This window comes from Microtus oregoni, unplaced genomic scaffold (assembly GCF_018167655.1).
Source record: "Microtus oregoni isolate MIOR12 unplaced genomic scaffold, Mior012 000029F_ref0000214, whole genome shotgun sequence".
NCBI classification, from domain to species: Eukaryota; Metazoa; Chordata; class Mammalia; order Rodentia; family Cricetidae; genus Microtus; species Microtus oregoni.
In genome coordinates this window covers 6250164-6278155 of record NW_024543088.1, presented here as the reverse complement: position 1 = coordinate 6278155, position 27992 = coordinate 6250164, and the positions used below count along the sequence as shown (strand labels likewise).

Sequence of the window (27992 nt, the reverse complement as noted above, 5' to 3'; positions counted from 1 at the left end):
TATCTCACTGGATCTCAGCTGGGCACACCAAGACTCTCAGTTGGGAGGAAATCTTGGAGCCAGAACTACTGAAGGAGAGCTGAGATGGAGCTCATCCCCAACCTTTCCACAGAAACCTTGGTGCTGCTGGCTACCAGCTTGGTGCTTATCTACATGTGAGTAGCTGCCCAGGTTCCTCGCCTACCTGTAACTGGATTTCGTGTAATATTCAGGGCACCACTTCCTTTTCCTGTTGAAACAGCCAAAGAGATCATGGAGGGGAAGTGGCAAATCAGCACTTAGGTAGTTCCTATCATCGTTGGCCCATCCGAGGAGATCCCACTCAGAACTCTATCTAATCTTATTGCTCGGAGGGTTTTGTCTATTCTCTCTGTGCTCTTAGCTGTACTTGATACTCGGGTTTCTGTCTTAACTTCCCAGATACAATAGACTGCAATGCAGAACTGTCAGGAAAATAAGCCCTTTCTCCCTATGTTGCTTCTTATACATTAGCAGTCATGGCCTTTCCAAGGATTTGAGACTCCAACAGCCTGTTTGTTTAGGTGTTTTTTTCTCATTTTCTTTTCCTTCTCTCTTTTGTCAGCTTAAGTGATGTGTATGTGACAGGTGCCCTGTGGATGTGGGTGTTTCTTTTTCTCATCTGTCACACCTTCCAACCTGATTTACACAAAGTCACACAATGCCTCTGTTCTAATTTTCTTTCTACTATTGTGATAAATACCATCCACGAACAAAAGCAAATTGAAAAGGAAAGGCTTTGTTTCACATAAGAGCTTACAATTCATCAAGAAGAGAAGCCAAGGAAGGAACCTGAAGGCAGGAACTGAAGAATAAGCCATGGAGGAACACTGCTTATGGGTGTGTTCCCCATGGTTCACTCAGCCAGCTTTTTTACAACCCAGGAACCAATGACACCATAGTGAACTCAAGTCCTTCTACATCAATCATTAATCAAGCAAATGCCCCGTGACTTGCCCACAGTTCAATCTGACAAAGACAATCTCTCATTTAAGATTGCCTCTTCCCAGATGACTCTAGCTTGAGTCAAGTTAATATAAAAGAAACAAACAAACAAGTAAACAAACAGAAAACCTAATTTGCACAATACCCACGCTCTTGTAGAAAGGTCAACATCTGTTCTTCTCTTCTCTGGTCTTTATCTGGAACACAATTCCTTCCTACAACCCGTGTTTCTACCCTGCAATATGGAAACCACTTAACACTAAAAGTTTTGTTGCTGTTTTCTCTGATTTATTGTTTATTTGTTAATAGCAAAAGACATCCAGCACAATCTTTGGGGAAGAATCCCAGTTGCTAATCAGGCCTTGATGAGGTGCTCTGTAGGCAGATTTTTCTGTCCCACCTGCCAGCTCCCAAATAACAACACAGAGACTTATTATTAATTCGGAAAGTTCAATTGATAGCTAGCTCTTACAATTTAAATTAACCCATTTTTATCAATCTACATTTTTTTCCCCGCAAGGCTCTATTACCTTTACTCTACACTCCCCCTGCTGCTTGCTTTCTGTCTGGTTGCCATCTCTCCTCATCTCTACCCTTCTTTCCAGTGTCCTCTCTGCCCTAAAAATCCTGCCTAGCTTTTGGTCATTCAGCTTTTGGGATTGTAGTTGCTTATGTTTTTACTGTTATTTGTTGCCTAGATGATATTTCAGGGGTTTGATTCTTGCAGCTATTAAGTCAATGACTGACACATGTCCACCTGTGTAAAGTCACAATGGCAATCCCGACAACTTGGATTTCTCTATTACTTCACAGATATGGGACCTATTCTCATGGGATTTTTAAGAAACTTGGAATTCCTGGACCAAAACCTCTGCCTTTATTTGGCAACATTCTTTCCTATCGTGAAGTGAGTAGTGTTTAAGTTTTTCCATTCATTTCTTTTCCGCTTTTGGTATTTCATGAAAGGGTTTCTCTGTCCAGCAGCCCTGATTGTCTGGCTGTCCTGGAACATGCTCTATAGACCAGGCTGGTTTCAAACTCACAGAGATCCGCCTGCCACAGCCCCTCAAGTGATATGCGAGAGTCTTCTGTTTTGTGTTGATTTCATTGGTTAAATAAAGAGACTGCCTTGACCCTTTAATAGAACAGAAAATTAGGTAGGCGGAGTAAACAGAACAGGATGCTGGGAAGAAGGCAGTGAGGTCAGTCACCATAGTTCTTCTCTCTGAGATGGATGCAGGTTAAGAATCTTTCCTGGTAAGCCACCACCTTGTGGTGTTACACAGATTATTAGAAATGGGTTAATCAAGATGTGAGAATTAGCCAGAAAGAGGCCAGAGCTAATGGGCCAAGCAGTGTTTAAAAGAATACAGTTTCTGTGTAATTATTTTGAGTAAAGCTAGCCGTTGGCCGGGAGCTGAGCTGTGGGAAGCGGCCCACAGTTCCCCACTACACTCAAGTGCTGGAATTAAAGGTGGTATGCACCACTGCAGCTATTATCTGGCTTCTTTATCATTTCTTAGAGTTGCAATTCCTTCTAAAATTAGATTTATCTATTTTCTTTTTGGATTATGAGTATTTGTGTGCACTTACTTCTGTGCACCACATGTGAGCCTGGTGCCTGCAGAGGTCCAAAGAAGGTATCAGGTCTCCTAGAACTGGAGTTACAGATGGTTGTAAACCACCATGTGGGTGTTGGGAACTAAACTTGGTTCCTCTGCTAGAGCAGCCAGTTACTCCAACTGCAGAGCTATTTCTGGGACCTTTTTGGAGACAGGGTCTTACTATGTAGCCAACTTGGTTTAGAACTGTATGTCGATCAGACTGACTTTGAACTCTTAAAGATCCTCCTGCCTCTGCCTCCCAAGTGCTGGGATTAAAAGCATGTACCAACACACTCAGCCCAACTACAACTTCTTATGCATCCATTTATGGATCACTTCCATAGATACATATGCCAGTCCTTGGGAGGAAGTTCTGGGGTGTCAGACCACTGGAAACTGTGTGTCCAACCAGGAGAGTGCTCAGGCTTTTTTTTTTTTTTTAGGGTTTGCTGACATTGCTTAAAACTTCCAACTTGCTTTGGTTAGAAAATTGTGACCACAGTTAGAGCCTGGTGTTCAGGACTTCACACACAGGTTGTAAGGAGCAGCAGAACTCTGGGGTTTTTTCCAGTGGAGTCTCCAGGAAGGCACACGTTCCTAAGCCAGCACTTATGGGAAACCATGCCTGGTCACGGTAGCGCTGCGCCAGCCTGTGTGCACTAGACTAGACTTCACACCCGACTCTGGAGCAGCATTTGTTTTCTTCCTGCTGGCCAGCTATGCAGCATCCGGGCATCAGGTTGTCTGTATATTGACTACAGGGGACTCCCCCTTACCAGAAACCTCCCGGGGACTGCTAAGTCCCCTGCAGTTACTTCAATGGCTCCATGCAGGCTTTAGTACTCAGGGCATCTTTGGGGATTTGACAGAATAATAGTGTTCTGTATTGCTGCTTTTTCTTCAAGGCAGCACGCTGAGGGCCAGTGTGAGCAGGATGTGGTTGCAACTGAGACGAAATGGTGCTTTTTTCCCACCCTCAGATACCACAGCAAATTTTGCTTTTCTATGCAAAGGTGAACTCACTTCATGGAATCACCATATGAAAGATGATTTAGCAACAATTACCAAAAATTTGGTACCATCTACAATGAATGACTGATTCTTGTGAATAGCCTGGTCTAACCCCGGCCCGAGGCTGAAGCCTGGCCAGAAAGTAATGAGATCAACTTCCAAGTGCATGTGGGCTGCTCTCTGCTAAGATTCTATGCCCCCAAAGACTTTAGTTGTCTGTCAGATTCTACATTTTATAGCTAGAAACTTATTGCAGGCCTGAATTCTAAATGAGGCCTCCATCACTTCATGGCTTCCCATGGCTTCATTCTTCACATAAGATTGCATGTGTATATCCTGTGGGAAGGAAATACTTCTGAGTGAAAAAGTGAGAGGTAAAGCCAGGCCTTCAGGCACACATCTATAACTCCAGCCTTCTCAGGTGAACTCTCTAATAGACGTTCCCCCAAGAGCTAGAACACACTTGCTATAGTGAAACTTCTTTTATTTCCTTATGAGGTCTCACGTGACCAAGGTTTGGCCTGAAACTCACTATGTAGGGAAGGATGACTTGAATTTCTGATCCTCCTGTCTCCACCTCCCAAGTGCTGGGATTAAGTACAGGAGTAGCCACAAGAAGCCTCCAAAGATGCAAACCAGGTCTTTGTGAGAGCGAGGCATGTGCTGTGCCCATTGCACTACATCACAGCTGTACCTCAGTGATAGGAAGCCTTCATTTCTCGTCTTTAGTACTGAAAATTAAGACCCGGTGAGTGTCCTTTACTCTGCCCTCCTGTAGGAAGGGCATCTCCATTTGGCTGTGATTTTCATAGTCTTCGCTCATTCTCTCACATTGACACCTTCTGTATTGTTTCTTCTTCACCTCTTCCTAGAGGTGTCTTCCCATTTCTGTATTTATTTATCTATCTGCTTATTTATTTATTTTATAACTGTAGGTACCAAATATCACTGCACAGCCCATGGCAACTATCAAATTTGTGATACTCCTGCCTTCACCTCTGGAGTGCTAGGATTTGCAGGCATGTGTTACTCTCTTGCTTTATTTTTAAAAATGTATGAGTGTTTGCCTGAGGTCCGTCTGTATACCATCTGTGCACTATCTGAGGAGGCCAGAAGAGGGTCTCAGATCCCTAGAGCTGGAATTACAGATGGCTGGGAATTAAACTTAGGTCTTCTGAAAGAGTAACCAGTGTTCTCTCTTTGTTTAGTTTTGTTTTTGTGTATTGCATTGTTTTTTCTTTTATTTTTTATTAGATTTTTTAAAAAAAAAATACCAATCCAAATTCCCACTCCCTCCCCTCCTCCCATTCCCTCCACACACCCTCCTACCCCACCCCCTCCAATCCTAAGAGAGGACAAGGCACCCTGCCTTGTGGACGATCCAAGGCCCTCCCCACTACATCCAGCATGAGCAAGGTATACATCCAAAGAGAATAGGATCCCAAAAAATGCCAATACATGCAACAGAGACAAATCCTGGTGCCACTGCCAGTGCTGCTCAGTCTGTCCCAGCCATACAACTGTCAACCACATTCAGAGGGACTGGCTTGGTCCTATGCTTGTTCTTTCCCTGTCTGGCTGGAGTTTGTGAGCTCCCATTAGCTCAGGCAAACTGCTTTAGTGAATGACCCCATCACGGTCTTGACCTCTTTGCTCATATTCCCATTCCTCCCACTCTTCAGCTGGACCTTGGGAGCTTAGTCCAGTACTCCGATGTGGGACTCTGCTTCTGTTTCCATCTGTTGCTGGATGAAATTTCTTTGGTGATATTTAAGATAATCATCAATCTGAATACAGGGCAATGTCAGTCCAGGCATCTTCTCCACTATTGCCTAGGGTCTTAGCTAGGGCCATACCTGTGGACTCCTAGGAACCTCTCCAGAGCCAGGCTTCCCACCAATCCCACAATGGCTCCCCCAATCAAGAGATGTCTCTCCCTTCTCTCATATCTGCCCCCCCTCCATCTTGACTGTCCCATTCCCCCAAGCTCTCCTCAACCCTCCATTCCTCTACCCCCCCACTCCCATGCTCCTCATCCTGTCAGGTGACCCTGTCTGTCTCCAACCCCCAAGTGGTTCCATATATGTTTTTCTTTTATAACTTAGTTTCTGTAGGATCATGAACTATAGGCTCCCTGTCCTTTCTTTATTACTATAGTGTTCTAAACCCCCGAGAAATTGCAAGAACAGCTTAAATTCGTTATTCCAGACAACTCCTCTAGTCTCCCCATCCCTTCAGATATCTCTAATGATAACTTGCATCTGATTGCCAATGGGACAGGCAGCCCAATTTTGTGAGACTTGAGTCATTTGTGCCCTAGTTAGGAAGGGTTAGTAGGTAACAGAACAATAACAAATTTCATTTTACTTCTCTTACCAGGGTACATGGAAATTTGACGAATATTGCTATAAGAAGTATGGGAAAACATGGGGGTGAGTCTTCTGAAATTGGCTATTTGGAATACTTGTTAGGATAACACAACTCCCTTAGGAGGACAGTGTCAGGACACAGTTCTTGGGGTAAGGCCTTTGAAGGTTTGTTCTGATAAAGATGATACATATCACAGGCATCAAGTTGACCAGTGTGAATTCAGTTGTGAGTGTTGTCTGTCATGGCACCCTCTGGGATTTGATGACCCTAGGGAACAGCTCATTGCCTCTTCCTTCTCATACATCAAGTCTATTTTTAAAAATAGAAAGTCCTATGCATACAGTCATGCCAATGTCAGTTCAAATGCGGAATTGTACTGTTGGGTCCAGAAAACAGTTTCACCAGGGTCATTCGCAGCCTCCAGCTCTTACAGTTCTTCCAACCCCATCTTCCAAGATGATGCCTGAGCCTTGGAGAAGGAAGATGGGCTGGCTAGTTTTGTAGTATCTTGATACAAGTAAAGTCATCTGAAAGAAGAGAACCTTAGTTAAGAAAATGCCTCCACAACATTTAGTTGTAGGGCATTTTCTTAATTAGTTATTGATATGTGAGGACCCAGTCCATTATAGGTGGTGCCTCCTCTGGCTTGGTGGTCCTGGGTTCTATAAGAAGGCAGGCTGAACAAGGCATGAAGAGAAAGCCAATAAGCAGCACCCCTCCATGGCTTCTGCAACAGCTCCTACCTCCAAAACCCTGCCCTGTATGAGTTCCCGTCCTGACTTCCTTCAGTGATGAGCTGTAGCATGAAACTGTAAACCAAATAGACCCCTTCCTCCCTAACTTGTTTGGGTCATAGTGTTTCATCACAGCAATAATAGCCCTGACTAAGAGAGGGTGTGACAAGATGCCCCATTTAGGAGCAAGCACACCACAGTCTTATTTTAGTCATGTTGACTAGATGCTAGTCACCATCTGCTGCTAAAGCAGCAGTTCTCAACTGTTGAGTCATGGCCATCAGAGAATAAATATTTCTGATTGTCTTAGGAACGTAAGTTTATTTTTATTGCTACTTTATAACTTTCATTTTGCTACTGAGTGGTATTTCAGTTCCTAAGATCATTGAAAATATGTATTTTCTGATGGTCACAACCCACAAGTTGAGAGCCACTGTGCTAAAAGAAGCTTCTCTAATGAGGGTTGAGATCGGCACTAATCTATAGGTGTAAAAAGACTTTTGGAAGTTGGTTTGTTATTGTCCATTTTGGGCCTGTGACTGGTCTATCCACACAAGATCAAGTTAGACAAAATCCCAGCATGGTGGGGGGAGATGGTCACGAAGTCCCATCCCTAGCTGAGAAGTTGGCAAAGCATGGCTGATAAGAGAACAAGGATGGGGCTCCTGAATGGCTACCCCATGCTCCAATAGATGACCCTATGCACATCAATACATTGGCAGCATTAAGTAGACAGAGTAGCTTAGAAAAAAGAAAGAGCACATGAAATTGGAGGGGAGTAGTGATGGTAGGGATTGGAGGGGAGGAAATGAGAATGGTCTTCCAGCCATCGCCAATGGCTTGTCAGCTAGGGATGGGACTTCTGGCCCACCTCCCTTCTCTATGCTGGGACTTTTCTTCAGGCCTGAGTTTAAGAAGTACTTGTGCGTGTTGTCACAACCATTCCATATGAGTACAGAAGACAGTTTCCTTATTGTCTTCTGCCTCAAGCTCTTAGAATCTTTTTACACCTCTTCTGCTATCATCCTTGAGCCTTAGAAGAAGGCTCTGCTACTATCATTATGCAAACTAGACATAGCACTGAATGTACTCCAGATGACTTGTCTGCAGGCCCAGAGATTATTTCGCCTCTCAGTGCTCATCAGCAGAGCTCCTTGCTTCAGGAGGTCATGACTGACATAGAGGCCCACACTGGTCAATATGCAGACAAGAGACTCCAGATTGCTCAACCTTATGTGGGGCGTCTGTATCACTATTTTGATTTTGGTCCATTATTAATTTCAAGATAAGAACTTTTGCTAGAATATATGGATACTTCCTGTCCATTTAATTCTACTGACATTGAAGAAGAAGTGAAGGGAATGTTTAAGCCACTCTTTACTCCTTCAAAGTTAAGCCTTCAGCAGTTTTGCTGAGTGGCTGAGCTTGTGACAAAGCCCTTCCCTGTTAGAGGTTTGGAGGAAGTGCTGTGAGACATAAGTTAGTGGGAGGAGGCTCTGCCTCTTCATCTCCTCTCATCCATCCCCAGAAACCATAGATCTGGCCACAGGATCTTCTGAGGTGAAGCAATCCTTAGAGACCATGTGATTCAATGCTAAGCAAGGCTGTGCTGCTCTCTGGTGACCCCAAACAGCTGTTCCTGCAACATTATTAGGAACGGTGATTAGTTTCCTCTGATACATTCTGCTTTGACTTCAGAATCATTTATTCATTTTTCTGAATTGTTTATATCTCTTGGGGTGTCAAACCCAGTGCCACACACTTGACAGACAAGGGTTCTACCACTGAGCCGCATGCCCAACAGAGATAATGAACTATTTAAACATGAAAGAATGGTATTGGCAATAACCATGTATGTTTGCCTAGCCTAAACTGATGTACCAGTGTTTATTCTTAATAAGGACGTCTTTGAAGAGCTGTTTTCATCCTAAGTGTCTCTTCCCTGCTTTAGCCACACTACCCTTCATTTCACAAGACTCCAGTGGCTTCTATAGTCAGAATTTGAAGTAGGAGTTCAGGTTACTATGCTTTATAGAGCTTGGGGTGTGGCCTGTGCAGCCTCGGGGGTGGAGTCTGGCATCCCAGGTGTAAATCCAGGTGCAGAATCTGACTTCTGAGGTTCAATCCACCTGTTTTCCCACCTCAGGTTATACGATGGTCAACAGCCTGTGCTGGCTGTCATGGATCCAGAAATCATCAAAACAGTGCTGGTGAAAGAATGCTACTCCATCTTCACAAACCGTCGGGCAGGTGTCCTTTTTGAAAAAATATAAATCTTTACTATTGTCTTAGTTTTAATAATGTGTTATTGCTGTGAATAGACATCATGACCACGGCAACTCTTAGTAAATAAAACATTTAATTGGGGCTGGCTTACAGTTTCAGAGGTTTAGTCCATTGTCATCATGGTGGGAAGTACAGCAGGATGCAAGCAGACACGGTGCTGGAGAGGTAGCTGAAAGTTCTACATCCAGACTGACAGACAGTAAGAAGAAAGAAACACTGGGCCTAGCGTGGGCTTCTGAAACCACAGATCTCACCCCTTGTGACACACCTCTTCCAACAAAGCCATACCTCCTAATCCCTGTAAAGCAGCACCATTCCTTGATGACCAAGCATTCAAAGCTATGAGCCTATGGGGTGATATAGGTATGAATAATTTGCATTAGTATAGATTTTGCTTTATTGATAGAGATTTACGGTCAAGTTTGTTATATGTATATGTATTTCTGATATTGATTAAGGTATTGTGATTGTGTAGTTCATTATTAAAATGTAATGTATAATTAGGAAATATAGGTTGTTGATGGATAATCATAAATAATAGTCAAGTTTGTAGTCATGTTAGTTAATATTTTCTAGATGTGCATAGATATTCTTTCTGTTTGAACTCTAGTCTTTTGGGCCAGTGGGATTTATGAAAAAGGCCATCAGTATTTCCGAGGATGAAGAATGGAAGAGACTTCGAATACTGCTGTCTCCAACATTCACCAGTGGAAAACTCAAGCAGGTGATGATGGAGAGGGAATTTACTGAAATCTAGGGACAGGTAGAAAACTAGCCCATAGTCCTTTTCCAAGGGTCAGTCCTCTGCATTACAGTTCCTATAAGATGGTCTTTCATTTTCATACCCAGAGGATCCATTATAAAATCCACTGTAACATCTGACTCATTGCTTTGTTACTGGGAACAAGTTGTCTTTCTAGTACCTGAGTTTCGACATTTATCTACAAATGTTGTGTTTTATGCTTAGATGTTTCCCATCATTGGACAGTATGGAGATACGTTGGTGAAAAACTTGAAACGAGAAGAAGAGAAAGGGAAGCCCGTCACCATGAAAGAGTAAGTGATGATGTGGTTGATAGCAGTGCAAGCACTTAGCATCCCCTCAACTATAGGAAAATGACATCTGCAAACCAACCACAGGCAAATGTCCCATGTATGTTATAGAAACCTTGACTTCACTGCCGATGCAGCAGGAGGTTCTGACTGTGTGGCTCCCTGCCTGGGTAGCTCAGAAGTAAGAGCTGCCTCAGATGCAGATGTTGATTTCCATGTCTCTCCCTACTCAGCATCCTTGGAGCTTATAGCATGGATGTGATCACCGGCACATCATTTGGAGTGAACGTTGATTCCCTCAACAACCCACAAGATCCATTTGTACAGAAAGCCAAGAAGCTCTTAAAGTTTTCAGTTTTTGATCCATTTCTTCTCTCCATATGTATGTACACTATTTCTTTTCTTTTTTTTTGGTCCTGGATCTCCTTCTGTAGACCAGGCTGGCCTTGAACTCACAGATAATTTGTCTGCCTCTGTCTCCCCAAATGCTGGGATTAAAGGTGTATACCACCACCACCCAGCTTCTTCTTTCTTTTTATTCCTCTCTCCCACACACCAATCAAAATAACACCATAATTGAGATATAGTTCACATGTAAAAAGTTCAACTATTTAAAGTGTATAATTCAATTTTTGTTCACCAAAGGGACAGAAACCCATCACCCTTGTCAACCAGGAAGTGTGTTGTCCAAGCAAAATTACACCTTTTCATTCTCATCTTCCATTTCTCTGCACCATAAGAAATGTTCCATTAACTGTCTGTTCCTGTAAAACTGCCTATTCTGAGCATAACATTAAAACATAATACAAATATTTTTTACAGTATATGGAATTTGGCAACTAGTTTCTGTCACTTAACATCCTATATTCAGCAGACCCATTTGTTGCCACTCCTATGTTCCATCATATTCTGAACCATCTGATGGCATTTTTTCATGGTTTTTGAGTAGGAAATTGGTGTGGGATTAATGAATTATAGAGGAATTTTTTTTATCTGACTTGTTGGGGAACTAAATTTTTTCAGGACTTTTTGTTTGTTTTGCTGCCAGTAGTTCAGAAGGGTTCCATTTTCTCCAAATTTTACCCACATTGGGTGCCAGATGAAAATGGAATTTACAAATTAATCCCATATTGGCTCAGAACCGCGTATACTAAAGGGTTATTTATTTAGGGGTAGACTCACAGATCATAGTCCTCTGCACAAACAGGGAACAGGAACTGAATCCAGAAGTCAGGAGAGAGAGTGAACGCTTGCCTTACACAGGCATTTATAGTATAAAAGGCCACACCTAAGTGGGCTGGTGTCTTAAAGGCTAGTGGCCGAAGGAGTTCTTACAGCACCATCCCATCTGAAACTTCACTTTTTTCTTCAGGATTTTTTATTATTGCCTTCTTAGGGTACATTTAGGAGTCCAACTTTATGGGGTATTATTTACAGTTCTTATTTTTTTAAATTTTATACGTGAGTATATATTTTCTTTATTTCTAGTACCTCTAACTCCACTCATGTCCCCAACTCCTTGAATCCATGACTCTTCCCTTATAACTATAATGGTTATATATAGATATATGCACATGTATATATCCTACAGAATCCATTTAGTGTTGCTCTTATATACGTGCTTATGGTTAACTACTTGGAATTGGATTACCTATCTGGGACTCATCCTTGGGGAAAAATCATTCTTTCTCTCAATAGTCATTAGTTCCCCGTGGCTCTTCATCTAGAAGTAAGAACCAGTGGGATTTCTCCGTCTACATTGGCATGTCAACCAGTGTTATCATTGCACAGATATTATCTAAATAACACTATTATTGAGATTTCATGGGTCCAGTTTCTAGGCTGTGTCTAGAAGATGCAATCTCATAGCAGACTTTCTTATATTCTTGGTTTTATACCCTTTCTACCCTCTCATACATGATTTACCCTGAGCCTTAAATAAAGAGATTGCTTTGTAGACATATCAGTTGATGTTGGACAATCCTTAGTCACTTATTCTCTGCGTTTATTTTTTTCTCTGTAGTTCTGTTTCCATTCCTTACTCCGATATATGAGTTACTAAGTCTCTCCATTTTTCCAAGACAATCAGTGAACTTTTTCAAAAAATTTGTAACAAGCATGAAGAAAAATCGCCTTGATTCAAACCAGGAGGTAAATTTTGATGCTGCTTTCATGGTGCTCAGGATTTGGTCATGATGCTCAGGATTTGGTCATGATGCTCAGGATTTGGTCATGATGCTCAGGATTTGGTCATGATGCTCAGGGTTTGGTCATGATGCTCAGGGTTTGGTCATGATGCTTGGGGTTTTGGTCACAATGTTCAGGGTTTGGTCACAATGCTAAGTGTTTGGTCATGATGCTTAAGGTTTTGGTCACAATGTTCAAGGTTTGGCCACAATGTTCAGGGTTTGGTCACAATGTTCAGGGTTTGGTCATGATGCTCAGGGTTTGGTCATGTATCAGGCTGTGAGTATGTGATTTATGTACTTTACTCTGGGTTCTCTTAAAAATAAAGAAAACTATGCTTAGGGTAAGGCAATGTTTACATTTTAGGGAGAAGAAAAAGATGGAAGATTCTATATGAGTATGATTGAGAGAAACAGTTTCACATTTGTCAAAAGAGTGAATATACTATGCTCTAAGATAATCACTAATTAAGTAAAAATATTGCCACCACACTTTATTGAAAGAAGTCAAAAATAGAATTCATACTTAGAAAATATATCTACTACTGTTATTCTCCCCCTAAAATTTATATCATCAAAAGGATGTTTTAAATTTTAGACCTCTTATTTTGATATAATCTTCAAAAGAAGTATGGTCATACCTGGTGGAGATTGGCCTATGTTAAATTTGAATGCCTCCTGCTTTGTGTATAGGTATTCTCTTGGCAGTGAGACCAGAAGCCACTTACCCAGTAGGTAAATACTTCCTCTGGACAATCAGTTTCCAGGCTGCTTACATGGCTCTGCTCTATGTAGCCTGGAGGCCACAAAAAGGTTGTCTGGAGATTATGGAGATGAACACCTGTTATGACACTTGGCATTGTGTACTGCCTAGAGTGTGTGAGAGTCAGGAGATGCTCACCCAAAACTTGGCAGTGAGAGTAGAAATAGAATTAATAAAAAAAGTGCTGCTGGCTGAGTACTGTGGTAAGAAAACAGAGAGAGTTGGTGTTCAGGGACTTTCCTGAGCAAGCATGATGATAGAAGGATCTAACAGCTCTTTTGCCAGGAATCTGCTCAAAAGCCAGAGAAACATATCAGGAGAAAAAAGACCAAAAGCTGCATTTCTCACAGGAAATGTATTGTTCTCCAAGGCTCACTGATAGAGTCTTTAGTTTTCCTTTATTTTTTAATTGTATGGGTGTTTTGCTCATCTGTATGCCATGTGCAGTCTCTGCAGAGGCCAGAAGAGGGCATGAGACCCCCTGGAACTGTAATTTCAAGTGGTTGTGATTCACCTTGTGGATACTAGAAACTGAACCCAGGTCCTCTGCAAGAGCACTTAGTGCTCTTAACCACTGAGCAATTTCCTCACCCCATAAATGCTTTTATTCATTGGTAACTCAAACCATACTTGTGGCTTCAGGTAGCCATATTCTCAGAAGAGAGGTGATGTTCTGAACCCTTGTTTCAAGTCTGACCTCTCAACTAAATATTTATCATTGACTTTTCTCTTTCTGTTTCCAGACACGAGTGGATTTTCTTCAGCTAATGATGAACACTCAGAAATCAAAAGGCGAAGAGTCCCAGAAAGGTAACACAGGATACTTCACGGTGTGTGACTCAAGAAGCCCAGAGAGAAGAGGGTATCAGAACGTATACATGAGGTGGTCCAGGATGGAAGAAATTCTAACAAATTTCAGAAAGATGTGCACATTGATGATACCTATGGGGTCCAAGGTAGCTTTCTAGAAGTTCACTGGACCAGAGCTTGTAGGGCTGCCAGAAAGATACATTTTGTTTCAGGAAGTCCTCATTGGTACTGGGTTATCTGTCAGAGAAGAGTCTGATTCTCATTTCCGTTCAATCCCACTTTTTTTTTCCATTTTTTTATTGAGAAAAGGAGAAAAAAAAACAAGTTTCCACCTCCTCCCAGCCTCCCATTTCCCTCCCCCTCCTCCCACCCTTCTCCCCCTCCCCCCACTCCTCTCCCCCTCCCTCTCCAGTCCAAAGAGCAGTCAGGGTTACCTGCCCTGTGGTAAGTGCTAGGTCCTCCCCTCTCCGTCCATTTCTAGGAACGTGAACATCCAAACTGGCTAGGCTCCCACAAAGCCAGCACATTACGTAGGTTCAAAACCCCGTGCCATTGTCCTTGGCGTCTCATCAGCCCTCATTGTTCTACTAATTCTGTATCTCTGCTGGGAATTTGCATCTAGGCCCCCATCAAAGTGCACTGTCCAGCAATGAGGATAATACCTGGGAGAGAGTGGTGTGATTGTGTTCAACAGCTTCATCTGCGATTTATTCTGCTCTGTGGAAATAGCATCTGGGAAACTCTATACCCTGCTCTTCTTCATTCTTTTAATCCCCTGATTTCTTATCTCTGTGAATACTTTGTGATGAAAACTATTATTATTGTTGTAACTACAGAATAATGGCTTTTCTCCTACCCTTTACTCTATGCTTCCCAGCCATTACCTCGTGTAAAGGAATGTCCTCTTCTTTACTTTTTAAATTCTATCAGTTATCTCAATTTTGTTCAGTTGTTTCTATCACTGTGATCTCACGCATTCCCTGTTACTTTCCTTTAGCCACTAGTTTCTTTGCATTCAACTCTCTTATGCATATTCACCCCGGGCTCTTTTGTATGTCATGGTGGGTCCTTTTTTCTCTCTGTGTGTGTCTGTGTCTCTGTGTGTGTGCATACACACATGCACATGGGCTCACAAAGACCAGAGGAGAATGTTGGCATTCTGCTATGTTATTCTTATTCTTTGGGGGCAGGGGCTCTAGATGCATGTGGATCTATTCTGGTATCCAGAAAGCCCCAGTGACCCTCTTGGCTCCATTTCCCTTCCTCAATGGGGTTGCAAGAACACATGGTCACCTATTTATGTGAGTTCTGGTAATTTGAACTCAGAATCTTCCATTGGCACAAAAGGAACTCTTACTCACTGAACCATCTCTCCAGACCCCTTTAATTTAAATTTATTATTATTATTAATCATTTGTGTGGGGGTATGAGGAAGTACACCTGCTATGTTATGCATGTGGCAGTCACAGGGTAACTTGTAGAGTCAGGGTTTTCTGTCCACCTTACATGGATACGGGAATCAAATTCAGTTCATCTGACTTGCTCAGCAAATACCTTTAATCACTAAGCCATCTTACCAACCCTTATTTAATTTTTGATTCCTATAAGAGAATAATATTTGTAGAGCAATTTCTGGTCATAGAGGAATTGAGAAGAAAACTAAAAATCTCCAATAAACTCTAGTGAGTACATGTACTGTCCACCACACTACCCACACCCCTCCACTACAGAGGTTTGCAATTGTGTGCCTCTAATAAGCTCCTAGATGCTGCTGATCCATGGACCACATTTGAATAGCAGGAGTTTCCCTGTAGCCACATGTTCTTCTTTGAGTCTCTTCTAAAGCATTTAAGGATTCCCATTTTTTAAAGATTCATGTCTAGTTTATAAGTATAAATGTTTACATGTATATTTATATACATTCACCACTTGTGTGCTGGTACCTGTGAATGTCAAAAGAAGACATTGGATAGCCTAGAACTGGAGTTATAGGCAATGTTGAACTGCCATGTGAAGAATGGGAATCAAATCCAGGTCCTCTGCAAGAACATCAAATACTCTTAACCACTGAACCATCTCTCCAGCTCCCTCAGAGGTGTTTGGAGGGAAAATTCCTGAATTTTCTCTCTATGAGTCATTGACACAACAAACAAACATTTGACAGCTATATTTTAATGAAAATCATTTACATATTTTTCTTGGGTAGTAAAGGGATTCCATATTTTACTGGTAGCTACAGTATTTGAATTAGTTACTTATATTATTCCTCTGTCAAAATAATTGACAGAATCAATTTAAGGAAGGTTTTTTTTTTCTCCTGACTCACACTTTGAAGGTATGGTCCATCATGGTGGAATAGTCATGGCAGCAGAAACTTGAGCCAGCTGGTCACACCGCATCCACAGTCAGGAAACATGAACTCCAGTACTCGGCTTCTTCTCTCCTTTTTATTAAGCCCAGGAGGCTAGCTTATGGGATGGTGACACAATTAAGATAGATCTTCCAGGAGTGATGAGGTGACTCAGCAGTCATGGATACTTGCTGCTCTTTCAGAGGACCTGAGCTTGTTTGCCAAGGCCCATGATACACAGCTCACTTGTAACTCCAGCTCCAGGGATCTGACACCATTGTTTGGCCTGTGCACCCACACACACTCACACAAATAAAAATGAAAATAAACACTTAGAAACAAGAAACAAGATAGGTCTTTCCATGTCAGTTAAGCTAATAAAGATAAACCATACAGGCCTATCAGGAAGCAAGTTAATCTAGATAACATCACAAAACCATGCCTGGAAGCTTGTCTTCTAGGTGATTCTAGATCTTGTCAAGTTGTCAGTCACTGTCAAGTACCGCAATACTTTTGTTTTCATTCCACACTATGATAATAGTATACGTTAGAGAGAATTATTTCTCTCGAAATTGCCCAGTTGTGATGATATGAATTTGACCTAATATTTATTTTTTTCCTTTTTTAAAAAATATCTATCTATCTATCTATCTATCTTTCTATTATTTATACAATATTCTGTCTGCATGTATGTCTACAGGCCAGAAGAGGGCACCAGACCTCATTAAAGATGGTTGTGTGCCACCATATGGTTGCTGGGGACTGAACTCAGGACCTTTGGAAGAGCAAGTAATGCTCTTAACGACTGAACCATCTCTCCAGCCCCCTTGGCCTAATATTTCATAATATAGATCTTAGCTCAACCTGAATTAAAATAATTTGACCTTGGGACTGGAGAGACAGCTCATCAGTTAAGAGCACTGTCTGTTCTTTCAGCAGACCTAGATTCAGTTCATAACACCTACATAGCAGCTCAAAGTCACCTGTAATTCCAGTCGCAAGGTATCTGGTGCCCTCTCCTTGCCTCCACAGACACCAGGGATGCGTGTGGTACACAGGCATATGTACAGATAAAACACCCATAACCATAAAAATATATTTAAAAATAATTTGACCTTTCCCTGGTATATCAGAAAGACATCTGAGCGGAACTCAGCACCAATGACCCTGTTCTGCTTTTCTCTGTTCTTCCCCAGACAATGAGGAGTGCCATTTGAATTTCTTCTCATCTCAACTATGATGTTCTGCTTTGATCTTCCTTATCTGCAATGTTTTTTTTTCCTTTTAGCTCTTTCTGATCTAGAAATGGTAGCACAAACTGTTGTTTTCATTTTTGCGGGCTATGATGCCACAAGCACATCCATTTCCTTCATCATGTATGAGCTGGCCACCCACCCTGATGTGCAGAAGAAACTTCAGGATGAGATTGACAGAGCTCTGCCTAATAAGGTGAGTGGATGGTACCCAGAGAGGGAGGGCAGAGGTAAAGGACTAACAAGCACATGCAATGAGAATTTTTATGGAGGGCCATGCAATAGTTCTATAACCCAACAAGAGACTAAGAGAAACAAAGGGAGGGACAAAGGAGATGAATGCAACCCATAGAAATATGCAATCTTTAATACAGTACTGGCTCTGATATATCTTTATCTATTATGACAATAATACTAAGAGACACAAGGAAAACCTGTGTGACACTTGAGAAGAAGCAAAGTGTCTGAACAATTATTTCTGCTGATGTCCTTGGGGTGCTCTCCCTGCTATGTCTGTTAGTAGGCTGACCTTCACTGGTCTGTGCAGGTTTGCCTGACACTACTCTCAATGGCTCTGTTGTCCAGTCCAATAGCATGGCATTTATATATGTGGGTGTGTGGGCCAACTAGGGGATTCTTTCCTTTTCTGTGGTTTTGATAGTGTATCAGACTACTTCTTCTCTGAAGCCTTGAGTGCTAACTCGAGTCACTTTAATAGACCCTTGCTTGTATTACAGCCAGTGTGCTGGACAGGTTCTCTCACCCTCTTGGAAGTCTCCAAGTCAAACCCTCACAGATAGCTAATGTTCTAGCATCAGCTGTATGGGAATACACTCAGTGGTGCAGTTAGAGGTGAAGGAGCCAATGATGAGTTTGTGTCTCTAGCTCCTAAGTAAAAATATTATCAATGAATTATTTTGATTATTCACATTCTGTGTGTGAGCGTGTGTGTGTGTGTGTGTGTGTGTGTGTGTGTGTGTGTGAGAGAGAGAGAGAGAGAGAGAGAGAGAGAGAGAGAGAGAGAGAGAATAAGTGTCCATACCATAGCACATGTATGGAGGTCAGAGAATAACTTGCAAGAGTCATCTCTCTCTTTTCACTATTTGATCTCTGGAGTTTCAGTTCAGGCCATCAGACTTGTCAGCAAATTCCTTTACCACCTAATCCATATCACTAGCAGCCTAAACCAAACTCTAAATATCTACAGGATAGTCTTTTGAATGTCACACTAGATGACAGCCATAATGCCCATACTGTCTTCATCTCTTTGCTCAAACTGCAAGGTTTGGTAGTGTGAAGCTACCCAGGTCCTGTGTGCCTATTTGAGCAGAGTAGTGCAGAATGCATCTCCTCCAGGGCCCACTCTCAAGTCCTGAAGCAACAACTGATCCATTGATCCAGTTACCAAGGATGGTAATGAGTGTGACTTTTGGTCCCCACTGGAAGATGCTTTAAACATTTTAAAATGTATTCCTTTTAAAAAGTTAGCACACAAAGCAATGTGTTTCACTCTGGCATTTTTATATCCATGCCATTAAAATTGATTCATGTCCATCCGTCTTCCATTTTGCCCTCCCTCATTCTCCCTGATGTCTCTATCAGGCTTCTTCCTTCCCTTAAAGAGTATGCAGAGCTGCCTTCATTTCACATATCCCTCCCTCCCTCTGTCCGCACTCTTTCTGAGTCTGGTTTGTCTTGCTTAACCTAAAGATCTCGACTTGTACCTGTTTCCAGCAAATTTTATGGTGTCATTCATCTCTGTGGTTGAAAAACGTTGTTTTGCATAAGTACCACATTTGCTTTCCTCATTCACCTGTAGCTGGACATCATGTTTGGTTCCTTTTCTTAGCTACTGTGAAGAGTGCAACAATAAACATCTGTTCGCTAGTATCTCTGTACTGTGCTGGTTTAGAGACTTCTAGATATATACTAAGGGTGTGTGTGTGTGTGTGTGTGTGTGTGTGTGTGTGTGTGCGCGCGCGTGTGTTCCAGATAGTATTAACTGTCACCTATATATAGCCTAGAAGCACCTAAAGAATAAATGTCCTGTGGTTGTGCTCCATTGGCTGGCCCCAGTGACTGGTTATTTTGCAACAATAAGTTCTCTGAGTCATACTGAATGACCATGGGACTCTCAATGTGTCATTGAAACAATTGTTATCTCACCCAAATCCAAACTGGATTTTAGGCTTGTGAGGGTTAGGAGATTCTCTTGTAGATAGGGCCCCAGTTTCTTTCCATCAGAATGCCTGCTTTAACTTTTGGAGTATCCCTGACTTACTTTCCTCCCTATGTTAGGGCACAGGGCAGCTGGAGCCAACTTCAGCTTGGCTTCTTTCCCATAAGTTAAACAATTTTTCCCTCATACTTTTCAACTGTCTTGCCACTTCCTTCGTATGTTGCAGAAGTTCTTCTCTTTCTTTCTCTAGAAAAGATACATATTTTTTTCTCCTTCAAAATCTTCTCTATAACCAACTCACACAGAAGCAGCTTCTAAGTATGTCATCTTACCCAGAATCCTTTATGGTACCTTTCACTGAACTAATCCCATAATCAAAGGGGCTACCAAGATGTGGCATTGTCAATTTTAGCCTCATTGGACCAGGAGTGAGGAGTTTGTTCCTTGCCATGACATATTTCTTTGGTATAGACTGATGATCAATGGAGATGTCTGAGTGTAACTGTCATAAGATGTTGGTTATATATGCTCACATGGTAAAGAAATCAGTGCATGACAATGAGGGGATCTGGATGGAGGAGTGCCCCAAATGGCTCCTGTGCTAAAAATTATACTTCACATCCTAATGGGCCATAATCAGGATGAAGGTCATCATCAGAGTAGAATGATTAAGGATAAGCTTTACTAATCGAGGTTAGTCCTTTGAGATTCTAATATATTTGAGATGACATGACTCCAAACCTCATCTGCAAACATGTTTCCTCTTCCCAGGCACCTGTCACCTATGATGCCCTGATGGACATGGAGTACCTGGATATGGTAGTGAATGAAACTCTCAGATTGTACCCTATTTCTAACAGGCTAGAGAGGGTCTCAAAGAAGGATGTGGAAATCAATGGAGTGTTCATTCCCAAAGGGACTGTAGTTATGATGCCAATCTATCTTCTTCATCGGGATCCTGAGTACTGGCCAGAGCCTGAGGAGTTCTGCCCTGAAAGGTACAGAGACTCTGTAAGAAGAGAGAGACCCTGGACTTGGCATGAGCTTTTGAAATCTCAAAGCTACTTCCAGTGACACTATTCTTCCAACAAGGCCACACCTAATAATCCTTCTAATCCTTTCAAATAGTGCCATTCCTTAGTGACTAAGCATTCAAATGTATACGGGCCATTATTTTTTTATTTTTTTATTTTTTGCTATGTAGTCAGTGGTTTTATTTTCATGACCATTCATTTCATTTAGATACACTAAGGCTCCATAGAAGAAGATTATAAATACAGAATATGCAATTCCAAACCACATCTTTCTGACTCCAGTCCACAGATGTGAAGAATACCCTTTCTGGAGGGGTTGGTTCCCACATTCTCTTGTGCTGTGTTTGCAGACAATGCACTGCAGATTGGGTTAGTTTTCACTGTTTCAAGGTCATGTTTAAACCCGGCTGACCCCAAACAAACACAGCTGAAGATTAACTTGAACTTTTGACCTTTCTGTGTCTACCTTCCAAGTGGTGATCTCACAGTTGTGTGTCAACCACATATAACCCAGAATATTGTCCCTGACATCTGAACTGTCTTTCCTTACTGTCTGTGAGGCTTCCTGTTTCAGCCACTGAGAGTCCCACAACACCTACCTTCCGGGATCCAGGACACGGGAGACTAGAAAGAGCATATTTAGATAAACATGAGGAGATTAGGAACTAGCCTTCTCACACCCACACCCCATTCCTGAGGATCGTGCATTTCTCCCCTGGTCCCTTAATTAATGTGTACTCAGGTTAATGATGATGGGTTCAGTCAGCAGAGTGATTGCTTCGAATGCGCAAACTCTTTTTTTTAAATTTATTTATTTATTAAAGATTTCTGTCTCTTCCCCGCCACCGCCTCCCATTTCCCTCCCCCTCCCCCAATTAAGTCCCCCCCCCCCTCAGCCCAAAAAGCAATCAGGGTTCCCTGTCCTGTGGGAAGTCCAAGGAACCCCCACCTCCATCCAGGTCTAGCAAGTTGAGCATCCAAACTGCCTAGGCTCCCACAAAGCCAGTGTGTGCAGTAGGATCAAAAACCCAGTGCCATTGTTCTTGAGTTCTCAGTAGTCCTCATTGTCCGCTATGTTCAGAGAGTCCGGTTTAATCCCAGGCTTTTCCAGACCCAGGCCAGCTGGCCTTGGTGAGTTCCCAGTAGAACATCCCCATTGTCTCAGTGTGTGGGTGCACCCCTCACAGTCCTGAGTTCCTTGCTCGTGCTCTCTCTCCTTCTGCTCCTGATTTGGACCTTGAGATTTATGTCCAGTGCTCCAATGTGGGTCTCTGTCTCTGTCTCCTTTCATTGCCTGATGAAGGTTAATATTCAGGAGGATGCCTATATGTTTTTCTTTGGGTTCACCTTTTTATTTAGCTTCTCTAGGATCACTAATTATAGGCTCAATGTCCTTGGTTTATGGCTAGAAACCAAATATGAGTGAGTACATCCCATGTTCCTCTTTTTGGGTCTGGCTTACCTCACTCAGGATAGTGTTTTCTATTTCCATCCATTTGCATGCAAAATTCAAGAAGCCCTTGTTTTTTACTGCTGAGTAGTACTCTAATATGTATATATTCCATACTTTCTTCATCCATTCTTCCATTGAAGGGCATCTAGGTTGTTTCCAGGTTCTGGCTATCACAAACAATGCTGCTATGAACATCGTAGAGCATATACTTTTGTTGTATGATAAGGCCTCTCTCTTGGGTATATTCCCAAGAGTGGTATTGCTGGGTCCAGGGGTAAGTTGATCCCGAATTTCCTGAGAAACCACCACACTGCTTTCCAAAGACTGCTTTCCAAAGTGGTTGCACAAGTTTGCATTCCCATCAGCAATGGATGAGTGTACCCCTTTCTTCACAACCTCTCCAACAAAGGCTATCATTGGTGTTTTTTTTTTTTTAATACGGGCCATTATTATTCAAACCACCATAATTCCTCTTAAAGAAAAGCATATATATGTGATTTTGTACCCCTTTACATCTATGAATCCTTTTGGAATTATAGTACTTGTGTGTGTGTGTGTGTGTGTGTGTGTGTGTGTGTGAAATGTGTGTGCAGTTGGATAGCACATTCCAGGGATCTGATCATCTCCACCTCCTATCTTGCCACTGCTAGGATTAGAGGCACACCCCACCATGCCCAGCTTTCTGTGTAGGTTCTGGGAAACAAACCCAGACTCTCACACTTACTGGACAAGCACCTTACTACGTAAGCTACCTCCCAAGTCCCATACAATTACTATAATACACTTCTTGTGGTTACCTATGTGAACTCTCTGTCCACAAACAACCTAATTTGTCCACACTCTCCTGTTATTTCATAGCATTTATATGTAAATACCTCTCTTTTCCCCCTACAAATTAACAAAACAGTTTTTAAAACACCGATTATTCTTGTTCTTGTCACTTTTTCACAATAATTTCTTTTCACTTAAATAATCAAATAATGAAAAGTCAAATTTCAATAAATTCAGGGCTACATGTTTAGTAGATATTTTTATCTTAGTGGAGAAGGTAGACTTGGATGTCATTCATGATGCTACAGTAGAAACTCATCCTGTGCACCAGAAAGGTAATTGGCTTTAGCCATTCTGTGGAGGGAAGTAGGGAAAGCAAAAACAATTCTGAGGAAGAAGTGGACAAGGAAAATACAAATGGGGGAAGCTACAAAGAAAGGAAAGTAATGAAAGGAAAGGGAAATAATGGGGGAGGGGAAATTAACATTTCCAATACTAACAGAGAGTGTTTATCTCCCCATTCCTAAGTGTGAGGCAGGAGACTACTTTGCCATCAGTTTGGCCAATCCCAATATGTCTTTCAGAATAGAACACTTCACCATCTGGAAAGGAATATTTTGTGTTTAAGGATGTGTTTTCTTTCAAAAAGCATTCATTTCCACTTGTCTTAACAACATAGAAAATACCTGTTTGGGGTGAAAGGGAAGGGCCTTTAGCTCACAATTCCTTTGTCAGACACCTGCAGCAAGGGTTCTGTTGCAAGTCCATAAATGTTCGCTGAACCACTCTGGTTGAGGGTGTGAGGACTCCAAACAGAGCTCTTTGGATCAATGTTCCATAGCCTTGTTTTCATCCCTACTGTGTCTTCAGGTTCAGCAAGGAGAACAAGGGCAGCATTGATCCTTATGTATACATGCCATTTGGAAATGGACCCAGAAACTGCCTTGGCATGAGGTTTGCCCTCATCAGCATGAAACTGGCTGTCATCAGTGTCCTGCAGAACTTCACCCTCCAGCCTTGTGAAGAAACTCAGGTGAGGCAGAAAACTCTGAATAACTTATATTTAAAAGACTTACAGTGTTACATACACAAATAAATTGCTTGTCTTGGTTACTTTTCTGTTGCTGTGATAAAACACCATGACTAAGACAATTTGTGTCTTAAAAGGTGCCTAAATTAGCTTATAGTTCCAGAGGATTAAGGTTTATGGTGGCAGAGTGAAGGTATGGCAGAAGGTACAACTGAGAGTTCACAGAGAGAGAGAGAGAGAGAGAGGAGACTGTAAATGAATGACACTAGTCTCCTAGAACCTCAAAGCCCACCCCCAGTGACACACCTCCTACAACAAGGCCACTCTTTCTAATCCTTCCCAAGCAACTGGGGGGCCAAGTATTCAAACATACACCTGTGCGGGCCATTCTCATGCAAACCACCACACTGCTCACTGATATTTTAATAATGTATGTAACAAAGAATGTATTTATTGTCTGATATGAATCCTTTCATACTGAACTGAATCTGAATAAAACACAAATAAGGAATTCATTTAGAGTTAGTGCAGATTAGTGGAAGATGACTGAATGAAATCTCCTTGAAATTGAGTTCAAATTAACTGGAGATGGAGAGATATTGTACATACAGCATGTAATAAAGACCTGATCATGATGTGTGACTGGTGGGCATCACTAGGACTTAAGAGAAGTTTCCAGGTGTCGGGGGCTCCCAATCACTGGCTGTGCTTTAGAGCTGCTAAAGAGCCTTAAACATTCACAATGTCTGGTCATATCAGATATGTTGAAATGATTTACCCAGAGTGTGGCTGTTAAACATACAGGTAAGTCTCCTTCACAACCAAAGTTGAAAGTCACTGATGTGACACAGGATATGTGTGTCACTGAGGATGGCTTTTGAGGATTTCAAAGCCCACACTAGGTCCAACGCTGCTAGTCTCTCTGCTTGTGGATCAAGATGTAGTTCTCAGCTCCTTTTCCAGTACTATATCTGCCATGCTTGCTGCCATGTTCCCCACCCTGATGATAATGGACCAAGCTTCTGAAATCGTATGCAAGTCCCCAATTAAATCCTTTCTTTTATCAAAGCTGTCATGGTCATGGTGACTCTTCATGGGAAGACAATGGTGACTAAGACTATGAACATGCTATGTAAATCACTGCCTGATAATTATGTTCTAACACACATGCATGAAGTATGCAGTGCTTTCCTGTTCCATTGCCTTTCTTCATGGGAGCTGAGGAGGATATAAGCGGCCTACAGTTGCAATGTAGCTGTCCTGTAAATGTGTGCAGGGGGTTATTTAGATGAATAGATGGACAGAGCATTTGTCATGAAAGCAAACAAGGATCTGGGACAGCAGACAAGCTCCAGTCAACCACAGTTTGACACCCTTCTCTGATGACAGTTTTCTTTCCTTTCCTGAACTAAGACCAAACAGCTATGTTATAGGCTTCCTCATCCCCTCAAGACTGAAGAAACTGAGGCAAATGATTATATGAAAACATTGAATTACTCAAGGTTACCTTTCAAATTACCCTTAGAAGCTAAGAGGACAAGGATCGATGCTTTCTGGAGTCCTTGTCCACCATCAAATAGAATGTGCCAACCTGGTGTCCAGGCACTTTGATAACTGAGTCACTTCATAGGGACCAAATTGTGATATGTGCTCAGGATTACCTTATACTTCAATGAAAGCAAAATTAACTTTATACTGCTTTCAAAATTCATTTCCATATGTTTATGGAATAATCTAAACTTTTAACTGGGCCTTTTGACTTAAAATTTAAATCACTAAATAACACAAACCAACTTAACTTGTTCCCTGGCTCTGTACACACAATAGGTGCTCAGCTAATACTTACCTGATTAAGAAGATAGATAAGTGCTTTTCCCATCCAGTCTCAGTGAATATTTAGGTATAAGAGACTCAGGATATAGGATACTGATACATAGTGTTTTTAGGTATATAAAGCATGTTCCTTAATGTATCTGTACTCTTTGCTTCTATCATTGCTGGTGTGTCACCCATTGCTTCTCACTGTGATTGTTGAACTACTACAGATACCGCCAAAGTTGAGCAATCAACCAATTCTCCAACCAGAAAAACCCATCATCCTGAAGGTTGTATCAAGAGAAAAACCCATAACTGGAGCATGAATTTCCCTCAGGAACCATGTTATATTCTTCAGGAGGGCTGTGCCACAGAACACTAGCAAAGTTAATATACCATACAATGATTGAGTGTTCAATAATTCATTGAACATGCTCAGTGTCTATACAGAGTATCATCTATTGTGTGATTCAACATAAATAATTAAGTGATTAATAGGTATGGAGATTCATTTTCTGATTCTCTTGGGATCATCTACACTGATTGCAACTGGTTATTTCCATTCTGAACTCTAAATGTAGTAACTGTTTCTCTAAAGTTCTATCAATAATTTTTAATGAAAATAGGAACTATCATGTTGACTGTTAGTAAAAGTATATCAAATTGTTTTTTGTAAAATTTTATGTTATTGAAAATATAAATAAAAATCTCTTTCAAAAATATATGGTGTTATACACATTAATGGGAAAACACTAAATCAACAAAACAAGATGCTAATCCTTTCCAATAAGCATGGTCACTTATTGTTTGAGCCAATAGGGGATCCACACTTGACTCTTAAGATTGGTGACACTGACCCATTTTGAAATGGCACATTGCTTGAGAAATTTGCGCATAGTCCAATTCGGTAGTCCTTGAAGGATTTTTAATATAACTCAAGTGAAATGTTAATATTCTTTTTTAGGCTTGATCTATTTTATAATCTACATCTCCTCTCACTTCTCTGATAGTCTGTTTCCTCAGTCTTCTTTGGAATGCGTGGTTTTTGCTATTATCAACTTCAGAGACACTGGAATCACCTAGGATGGATAAGAACCTCCAGGCATGCCTGTGGGTGACGGTTGTTTGATTGAGTTGGCTAAGGTGTGAAGCCCTACCTGCTATAGGTGGTGCCCTATGGTGTCCAGGATTATATAAGTAGAGAAAGGGAGCTGAACATCATGCACTCATTGCCATCTGCTTCCTGATTATGGAGCACATGACCTGTCTTCTAGCTCCTGTCCCTGACTTCCCTTTGATGACCTACTCTCCACTAGAACTGTGAGCCAGAGTAAACTCCTTTCCCCTTATCGTGCTTTTCTCAGGGTGCTTATCATACTAACATCAAGACAGAACCAATCTTTATCTCCTCTCTGTCCTATAACAGTGAACATAAATAACAATTTCTGGCTGATCAATGGATTGGGCAACAAAGATTGTTCCATCTTATCTAGTATCAGAAGCCTCACTGGATTCTTCCGCTTTAGTGTCCAACCTTCCATTCTCTTTCTGGGTCATTTACTCTAAAACCATTGTGTGGGGCTCATGAAGGAGGCTACTGCTGACTCCAAATGAGACCCAGTGGTTTGGGGTAGAGGTCTACATGGAAGGCAGCCTGGCTGGGTGTGAGTCCAAGCCAGCTATAAAGCCTCCACTGAGGCGTGTCCTTAACAAGAAGCTTGTGCTTCAGTGAGTAGAGAACCCACTGGTGACTTCAGTGCTAGAGTATCTGATGTTTCTTCTAGCCTCTGCAGGCACCAGTTCACACATGCACAGGACCATATAGGAACACACATACACAAGCACACAAATTTAAATAAAATGATTTTTTGAAGGGATGAGCATTTGTTTACTGGGGGAGAAATTTTTTTCAATTGAAAATAATTTTTTTCATATAATATATCCTTCTTATTTTTCTTTTCCTACTACTCCTCCCAGTTCCTCAGTCTCTGTGAGTTCATACCTGCATTAGTAGAGGACCTTATTTTCTGGGCATGCTCCATATCTTCTGGCTCTTATATTCTTTCTACCTCCTCATTCACAGGATTCCCTGAGTCCTGAAAGGAGGGATTTGGTGGAGACATTTCATTTAGGGATCAGTGTTCCAAGGTTTGCATAATGTTTGGCTGTGGGTCCCTGTATTTGTTCCCATCTGCTGCAGGATGAAGCTTCTCTGGATGATGGCTGATCTGCTTGCCTGGCCAGACACAAAGTAAATTTCTAAAAATGAATTGATCCTAAGAGTAGAATATGAAGTGTCTAGGAAAATGAATAAGAGGGAGAAGAAA

The 27992-nt window shown here is 41.7% G+C and overlaps 1 protein-coding gene across 1 annotated transcript; it reads left to right on the top strand.

Moving 5' to 3' along the window:
- The first annotated feature begins 3 nt into the window (after positions 1 to 3).
- LOC121464909 (cytochrome P450 3A25) lies at positions 4 to 26387 on the top strand. Its single transcript, XM_041678014.1, has 13 exons — positions 4 to 155; positions 1777 to 1870; positions 5958 to 6010; positions 8829 to 8928; positions 9579 to 9692; positions 9936 to 10024; positions 10255 to 10403; positions 12045 to 12172; positions 13714 to 13780; positions 17419 to 17579; positions 20334 to 20560; positions 23691 to 23853; positions 25896 to 26387. Exons 1-13 carry the CDS (start codon positions 85 to 87, stop codon positions 25989 to 25991), a joined length of 1512 nt encoding a protein of 503 aa, XP_041533948.1. The 5' UTR covers positions 4 to 84; the 3' UTR covers positions 25992 to 26387.
- Positions 26388 to 27992: the final 1605 nt, after the last annotated feature.